The following is a 9,361-nucleotide window of genomic DNA, read 5'->3' as shown; positions in this document are numbered from 1 at the left end:
ACTCTTGGGCTCAAAAAACTCTCCTGCCTCAGCCTTCTGAGTAGTTAGGACTATAGGTGCACACCGTCATGTCCAGCTAATTTTTTAAAACATAGTTTTTGTAGAGACAGGGTCTCACTATTTTGTGCCCAGGCTGGTCATGAATTCCTGGCCTTAAGCAATCCTCTTGCCTTGGCCTCCCAAAGTGCTCAATTATAGGCATGATGCACTATGCTTAGCCTCTGGATGCTTTTAAGATTTTTCTCATTGTTTCTTGTTTTCAGCAGTTTGACTATGCTGTGCCTGGTGTAGTTTTGTTTGTCCTTTTTTTCTAAGATTTTCAAATATGTGGGTTTATGTCTTTCATAGGTTCAGAACAATTCTTAACCATTATCTCTTGAAATACTGCTTTCGTTTCATACTCTTCTCTTTGGGACTCTAATTAGAGGTATGTTATGATATCTGCATAATTAACTCTCTTACTTGAAAATCTTTGTTCAGATGTCACTTTTAAAATTTACTCAAACCACACTATTAAAATTGCCTCCTCCTTTCCCTTCTATATTCTTTTCCTCTGTTTTTCCCCCCATATTACCTCATGATGCAAAAATTTCCAATTTATTATGTTTGTTGTTTCTTTTACTTAATAGAATGAAATCCCTATGAGGGCAAGGGTTTTTCTATCATTTTTGTTCACTGTTGTGTCACAAATGCGAATGGAAAACCAGAAGAGAATAGAGCTACAGAATCTAAAGGAGGAGAGACGTTCAAGATGGAAGAGTAGTGGTCATGTGTATCAGATATCAGCAGAAAGAGCCAAACTTTGTAAAATAATTGGAGAGGTTTATTCTGAGCCAAATATGAGTGACCATGACCTCCAGAGACCCTGAGAACATCTGCCCAAGGTGGTTGGGTTACAGCCTGATTTTATATGTTTTAAGGTGACATAAGACATCAGTCAGTACATGTGAGGTATACATTGGTTCACTTGGGAAAGGTGTGATGGCTTAAAGCGGAGGTGGGGGGGCTTACAGGTTACAGGTAGACTTAACTCTTTCAACCAGTTGCCTATCAGAAAATCTTTAAGTTGTTATCTAAAAACCTGGAACCAAGAGAAAAGTGTGGCTGGATTAGGCTAAAGGGCTGTAGAGACCAAGGTTCTCAGGAAGTCTCTTAGGTGGCTGCCCTTAGAGACAATAGGTGGCAAATGTTTCCCTTTCAGATTTTTAAAAGGTGTTAGATTCTCAGTTAATCTCTTTAGGATGTTAGAGTCTGGAAGTGGAAAGAAACATTAATAGAGATTCTTTACAGATGCAAATTTTCTTCCATAAAAGACTGCTTTGCAGGGCCAGTTCAAAAATATGACAAGGAAGCCTATTTTGGGGTAAAATATTTTGATTGCCTTTATCTGTCATGTGACATTATGCTAGAGTCAGGTTGGAAAGTAAGCCATGTTATGTAGGGTTAAATTAAAACCCATCTGATGAGAATTTATGGTTTTTAAGGCGTGACTCCTCAGGCTTCTTAGGAATTTGGGCAAGAGAGAATAAACGTCAGAGTTTAGTCCTCACAAGTATAGAGGAATAATCTGAAACTATTTATGAGATTTTACCTTGGATTTTTAATTTAAGAGGTTATTTGTTACCCTGTGTGAGAGGCATTTTAAATTAAGGATAAATGAGATTACCAAGAGTTGAGGAAGTGTCTATAGGCTTTTTTTCTTTTTAATCTTATGAACAGTATAGGAGGACTATTCATATTAATTTGGTAATTTATGATTCTAACTTTTAGAAAGTTAAGAGATGGGTGAGTAGGTAAAGACACTAGCAATGGAGTTTTTTGTTTCTATTCATTGTTGCATTTATTAAGTGAATGCTTTGTGCCAAGAGTTACATGAAGTTCTGAGCGCTGTCCAAGGGAAGCTTAGATCTTAGGTGAACTGAAAACATTCGTAAGCCTTAATGTTGTGCACAAAAACATGAAGGCGACTCCCTTTGGCTACATGCACTAAGAAATGGTAAGCTTGACTCTGTTTCTATCATTTTTTTCTGCACATCCATTCATGTTTGCAGTGCACCACTTGGATAGTACTATCTTTTATTGGAGTGGTTCTCTATGCCTAAAGAGGTGCATAAGTTTTGGAGTATTTTGGCAGGGTTCCATAAAGGTCCAATTTTCCCTTGAATATTTTTATACATCCTTTTTTGTTCATGTACCTCTGATTGGAAATTGCTATTCCTTATCACTTTTGCAGTCCATCATTCTGGATGTAAGTTTTAGGTGTTGCTTTCTATGGTACACAAATTTTGGTGAACACTTTGAGGAAAAGGAAGGTAACTTTGTAGTGTGGGGCTCTCAAATGGTGAAGGGCCTTTCTTTTTTCTTTTTAAAATTTCCAGTCCAACATAGATGGATACTTCTACAAAATACAACAAAAATTAATTGCTAGAAAAAATAAAATGAGCCAGGCGCGGTGGCTCGTGCCTGTAATCATAGCACTTTGGGAGGCTGAGGTTGGCGGATCCCCTGAGGTCAGGAGTTCAAGACCAGCCTGGCCAACATAATGAAACCCTGTCTCTACTAAAAGTAGAGAATTAGCCAGGTGTGGTGATGCACGCCTGTAATCCCAGCTACTCAGGAGGCTGAGGCAGGAGAATCACTTGAACCCAGGAGGCAGAGATTGTAGTGAGCCAAGATCATGCTACTGTACTCCAGCCTGGGCAGAGTGAGACTCTTTCTCAAAAAAACCAAAAAAACTTAACAAAAGAAAAATAAAATGAAAATGACATACAAAATAAAATACAAGCCCCACTTTTAGATTCAGTAAACATAAAATTACACTGTCAAGTTGTTCCGTTAAGTTTCTCAATGTGCTTACTCTGAATTTTGGTACCTATCTCCTCATGCGTTAATAACAAAAATTTGTGAATTGGTAATGATTCTTGGACCAGACTTTCTCAGATCATGCTTTGAGTAGCACTATACAGACTATGTAGTATACAGTACTACACAGTCTTAATTTTCCCCTTAATTTAGATTGTCTTTAGAAGGAATGGAAGGTTTTAATGAGTTATGGATTATAGATTTATAAAAAAGAGAGGTAGGCCGGGCGTGGTGGCTCACGCCTGTAATCCCAGCACTTTGGGACGTCGAGGCTGGTGGATCACCTGAGGTCAGGAGTTCGAGACCAGACTGGCTAACATGGTGAAACTCCATTTCTATTAAAAATACAAAAAATTGGCCAGACATAGTCATGCATGCCTGTAATCTGAGCTACTCAGGAGCCAGAGGCAGGAGAATTGCTTGAATTTGGGAGGCGGAGGTTGCAGTGACTGAGATCGCGCCATTGCACTCCATCTTGGGCAACAAGAGCGAAACTTCATATCAAAAAAACAAAAGATAATTTACGTGACGTAAAAGCCCTAACACTTCCCTGGTTCCCATATATAACTGGGAAACTTTCCTTTTTCAGTTGTAGTTACTTGTTCATTCTGGGACTAAGATAAGAATTACTTTCACGGTAATAGTAAGATTTGCCTTAACCCTTCAGTTACATGTTCTTCTCTGTCCTTTGAAACTTAAAACTGGCATATTTTGAACATGAAAGGAAAAGTTATACCATTTGACACCACAAGATGTCACTTATGTAAAAATAAAGCTGGTATCCTAATACTCAAAGCTAGAAAGCCACAGGTAACTAGGTAAATGAAGACATAGGTAAATTAAAAATGTATATATTTGAAATAGCAATTGGTTTTCAGCAAACAGTTGAGGAAAATGTTGCTAATTCAGCATTATTTTGACTCAAATATTGATATTTAGTAAAACAATATCTAAGATTTATGTGGTAATATATGTTAACTGGTCATATTTGAATTTATATAATGAAGAAGGTAGATCTAAAAGAACTTAATAAAAGTTAATATATTTTGAGGGTAAAGTGGGTGATATGATATTAACTCTCCTAAATCTTTACTATTTTGGTGACTGGCAAAGAGAGATTTGGGAAGAAGCATGTAATTTGTATAAGAATTTTAAATAGACCCTTATGCCATATGTGAGAAGTTGAATATTACATCAGGTTGAAACAGTGCCTAGGATTTTTCTTGTCCTTATCTGAAGCTCAAAGTTATTAGTTCCTCTGCCTGTATTAATGCAGTATTTGTTGTTGAAAACTAGCTTTTTTGTTAAACACGAAGAGCAAAATCTTTGGCTCTAATATTGAGATTCTGTTTTCTTGTTTTTACATTCGGCGAGCAGGTGCTTGTTCTGGGGACTCTGTCAATTTGGGCTTTAGATGAGCAAACCAGGCTTCCATTAGTTTATGAGTAATACTATGCTTGGAATTAGAGGTTGGGCTGTCCTAAAAATTGACACTCCATTCCTCTTCATTGCTCCCTTCCCTCTCTAGATAAAACCGGTGGAGGAGAATAATGGGACACTTTTGGGGAACAGAAAAGGAGAATAGGCAGGAGAAATTATTTTCTTTTTTTGGCGTGTGTGTGTCTGATCACATTTCCTTTCTATTTAGTTTCTATCTAATTCTTTTTTTTTTTTCCTTTCCTACCTTCAGTAAGATTTTTTAAAGGTTTCTTTTGGGGTTTAGGTTTTTCATTATAAAAGTATACATAGTTATTAAGTAAACTGGAAAATATGGCAAAAAGCAGAAGAAAATATGTTCACGTATATGGTTCCATTAATTTTCTCTCCCTTTTCTGTTACCTGTGAAATGTGAAAGAGCCTGAAAAGGTTTATGCGAGGATTCTAAATTCCTTAAGGTGAACATTTATAATATGCTTAATAGTTGTATACTCTCAGAGACAGTTTGTGTATATTACTACCTCTACTGTTTAAATATTTTCAAGCTGTATTTTTAATTAGAAAGAAGTAGTTGTCTTAATTATTTAATTATATTTTGTCTTCACTACTGGTCACCATGGTTTTAGTTTTATGAGGTGTTTGGAAAGCAAAGCTAATTTTTTTCATAATGAATTTTATTGCCTTTATTCCTTTTGGAAAAAATATGCTTAGCTTTTACTTATTTTTTTCATGCAGTGACAATTTGTAACATTTAATTCTTGTATTAGTTTGCTCGGGCTGCCATAACAAAATGCCACAGACTGGGCAGCTTAATCAACAGAAATTAATTTTCTCACAGTTCTGGAATGTGGGAGTCCAAGATCAAGGTGCTGGCAGGCTTGATTTCTGCTGAGGCCTCTCTCCCTGGTCTGCACATGGCCAACTTCTTGCTGCAATTACTTAACATTGCCTGTGATATTATTTCTAATTCTTATGAAAATGGCATATTTTAAGCTATCTAATATAAAAATCAATGTATGGATTTTATTTCTTCTCTTTTGTAATAGGAATGAAGATCTAAAGCAAATGTTGGAGAGCAACAAAGATTCTGCTAAATTGGATGCTATGAAACGGATTGTTGGGGTAGGTAAAATACTAGCTTATTTCAATTTTGGAAAAATGGACAAGTAATGATTATATTATATTAAATAATAAGTTAAATACCAAGTCTAATATTCTGTTTACCTTAATATTAAGTTAGAATTTTCTGTCTAAAGGTGTTAAAGGAAAAAGTATATATTGAAGTGTCAAAAATCAAGAAACTTAGGTTTTAATTTCATCTTTTCTCTGTTTTAATTTCCCCATATCTAATTTCAAGATATTTCTTCTATGAGAATGAGAAATAATTATTTTGTCTTCAAAATAACAGATGAGAGTATGCTCACAACATTTAGGCTGTGAAAGAACAAAAAAAAAACCTTGTTTAGTATCTCTCTTTGCAGGAAGTCAAAGTAGGCTTGTCAAAATACAAAATAAAATGAAATACAAGCCTACTTTGACTTCCTACAAAGAGAGATACTAAACAATGTGTTTTTTTTTGTTCTTTCACAGCCTAAATGTTGTGAGCATACTCTCATGTTTGTCAAATTCTATTACTACCAATAGAAATACTTTCTTCAGTTTAGAAGGCTAAAACTTCTAATAAATATTATTAAGTATAAGAGCATTCACCAGTATTCAGCTGTAAAGCAAAACATAAACGATTAATAAGTTATGAGGATTCTATTTTCAGAGAATTAAAGATATAGTACCTTCATTATTTTTAATTTTTTAATTTTAATTTTTTAAGTTTTCCATGGTTTCTAATTGTATATACCATCTTTAGTAAAATAGTTTTGCAGTTTGTGTTGCATTCTCTATACATACTCATTTGATTTTCCACATTCACAGAGAAAAAACTTGCTTAATTCCAGTGACTATCTGATGCTAAGGAGTTTTGCTTTTGTTTCAGTGGAATCAAATTCATAAAACTAATTATTCTTGTTAACACTATCCTTTTTATCACCTCCATTGCTGATTTTATTTTCCACTTATTTTTATATAATAAGGTAAAAATAGAATACATTTGTATAACTGCATAAATAAACTACTGTAATAAGGTGATAATGCAACTAAAACAATACTGTTTTCCAGCAGGCAGTAACATCATATGAGAACGTCAGATCTCTTTTCCTTTCTTGATATATTAAAGTCTAAATTACTTTTTTTTTTTAGATGGAATTTGCCCAGATTGGTGTGCAGTGGCACGATCTCAGCTCACTGCAACCTCCACCTCCTGGGTTCAAGCAATTATCCTGCCTCAGCCTCCTGTGTAGCTGGAATTACAGGCATGTGCCACCATGCCCAGCTAATTTTGTAGTTTTAGTAGAGATGGGGTTTCTCCATATTGGTCAGGATGATCTTGACCTCCTGACCTCAGGAGATCTGCCTACCTTGACCTCCCGAAGTGCTGGGATTACAGGTGTGAGCCACCACGCCCAGCCCAAATTACGGTTAAGAAAGTTGGTTAACTCCTCCTCTGTTAAAAATTAAGGTGGTATGACCATCTCATGCCAGTTAGAATGGTGGTCATTAAAAAATCTGGAGACAACAGATGCTGGAGAGGATGTGGAGAAATAAGTATGCTTTTACACTCTTGGTGGGAGTATAAATTAGTTCAACTATTGTGGAAGACAGTGTGGCTACTCCTGAAGGATCTAGAAATAGAAATTCTATTTGACCCAGCAATCCCATTACTGGGTATATACCCAAAGGATTATAAATCTTTCTATTATAAAGACACATGGAGACCTATGTTCATTGCAACACTGTTTACAGTAGCGAAAACTTGGAACCAACCCAAATGCCCATCAGTGATAGACTGGATAAAGAAAATGTGGCACATATACGCTATGGAATACTATGCAGCCATAAAAAGGATGAGTTCATGTCCTTTGCTGGGACATGGATGAAGCTGGAAACCATCATTCTCAGCAAACTGACACAAGAACAGAAAACCAAACACTGCATGTTCTCACTCATAAGTGAGTGCTGAACAATGAGAACACATGGACACATGGAGGGGAACATCACACAGTGGGATCTGTTGGTCGGTGGGGGGAGACTAGGGGAGGGATAGCAGTGGGTGGGGAGATTGGGGAGGGATAACATTAGGAGAAATACCTAATGTAGGTGACAGGGTAATGGATGAAGTAAACCACCATGGCATGTGTATACCTGTGTAACAGTCCTGCATAATCTGCACATGTACCCCAGAACTTAAAGTATAGTAAAAAAAAAAAAAAAAAAAAAAAAAAAAAAAGGAAAAGTGATGTGGTATGAAAATCAAATATGTTAAAGTCAAGTACTAATTGTATCTGTAGGAGATCTATAAGTGATTTGATTCTTGCTTTCATGTTTATGTCATTTGGCAGTATAGGGGCAATTTTGAGGATTCTATTGTAAATTTCTGGCTTGTTAATGTTATGCTTTATACATAAGTTGTATTTATGGGCAGGGAGTTCTTGCTTTGCATGGCTTTTATACACTTGAATTTCAATTACTACAGTTATACTTAAGTAACACCAATCCCCTAACAATATGGTTCAAATTTCATTTACCATGGTATATTAATTATACTTGGATAATGTGCAAACTTGACTGCTATTTCTTTATTCTACAAATAAGTATGTAAATTACAAATATGTATCATGATCCATGACCAATCATGTCACTTCTTTCAAAATCTGTCAGTGATTGGTCACTGTGCATCTGTTTCTCAGTTTTTGCACAGACAACAAAGCATGTAGTTGTGTTGCCTCTTTGTCTCCCAGTAAGAAACACGTAAGAAGAAATGAATAATTGAAAGAGGCATTCATTTATCCAACAAAGTGAAAGTACAGCAAAGAAATGAAAAGTGATAACACGAAATGAAAATCAGGTAGACTGTAAATGAAGTTATACAGGAATAACTGTGGAACTGTTGACATAATTATGAGTTTTTGAGAGACTGAATTTATAGCTGGAGGAACTTGGCAAAGGTGAGATTTTCAACCAGCATAAATGATGAAAGTGATTTTGTTGAAGAGAATGAAGCTGTCCCAGAAGAAGTGTTGCTGGCAGAAGACCTCACGTCAATTAAAGAAACTCTAGGAAATAGTTGAGAACATTGAAAATACAAAGAGTAAAATGTTCTAAGCTGATCCAGACTTAGAAAGCAGCATGATAATTTACTGAGAAATACAAAAGATGCTTTCTCAGTATCATGAGTTAAACACTGATAAAAAAAAAAGCCCTGTTCAAACTACTTGTGATAATTTAATTTTCTTTGCTTTTATTTTTTTTTAGAGACAGGGTCTTGCTCTGTTGTCCAGGCTGGAGTACAGTGGTGCAGTCATAACTATCATTGCAGCAGGCTTGAACTCCTGAGCTCAAGTGATTCTCCTACCTCAGCCTCCTGAGTAGCAGGGACTAGAGATATGTACCACTATGCCCAGATAATTTTTTTATTTTTATTTTTTGGAGAGATGGGGTCTTGCTATATTGCCCAGTCTGGTGTAGAGCTCTTGGTTTTATGTGATCTTCCCACCTCAACCTTTTGAAGTGCTGGGATTACAGGTGTGAGCCAATGTGCCTGGCCAAGTTAATTTACAATTTTTCTAATGTTTTAAGTTAAAAGTGTACTAAATATTGATTTTTACTAGTTTTTCATTTTCCTATAAGTTTATAACTTCCACCTCTTCCAAATGTTCTAATCACTGGGGTGGAAATAACTCCTCTTGGACGCCTAAATGAATAAAAAAGACAGTAAAAGAGTTATTAATGTTTTGACAGACATTTAAAATAATATTGGGGGATTTCGTGAAATAAATTCCCTTAATGGGATTGAGAGCCAAAGTTTAAAGAAATAAATAAGGTCAGTCCCTGCTTTACATGGTAGTGCAGGTCTGTGCCCTGCAGGAATGCAAGCTGAAACTATGGAAAGAAATCTTTTTTTTTTTTTTTTTTGAGACGGAGTCTCGCTCTTGTTACCCAGGCTGGAGTG

General features: G+C 35.8%; 1 protein-coding gene across 6 annotated transcripts in view; it reads left to right on the top strand.

Moving 5' to 3' along the window:
- Positions 1 to 9,361, top strand: part of AP3B1 (adaptor related protein complex 3 subunit beta 1) — a 271,317-nt gene that overhangs the window by 20,805 nt on the left and 241,151 nt on the right. For all 6 annotated transcript variants that reach the window (XR_001824965.2, XM_017527703.2, XM_017527701.2 and 3 more), the window contains exon 2: positions 5,346 to 5,421. Coding sequence is in view for 5 of the 6 variants with exons in the window: in XM_017527703.2 (XP_017383192.1) it covers positions 5,346 to 5,421 (76 nt within the window). In the remaining variant the exon portion in view is untranslated. The remainder of the gene's footprint in view (positions 1 to 5,345; positions 5,422 to 9,361) is intronic.

The sequence above is a fragment of the Cebus imitator genome, unplaced genomic scaffold (assembly GCF_001604975.1).
Source record: "Cebus imitator isolate Cc_AM_T3 unplaced genomic scaffold, Cebus_imitator-1.0 Scaffold50, whole genome shotgun sequence".
NCBI lineage: Eukaryota > Metazoa > Chordata > Mammalia > Primates > Cebidae > Cebus > Cebus imitator.
This window is presented reverse-complemented; position numbering and strand designations above follow the sequence as displayed.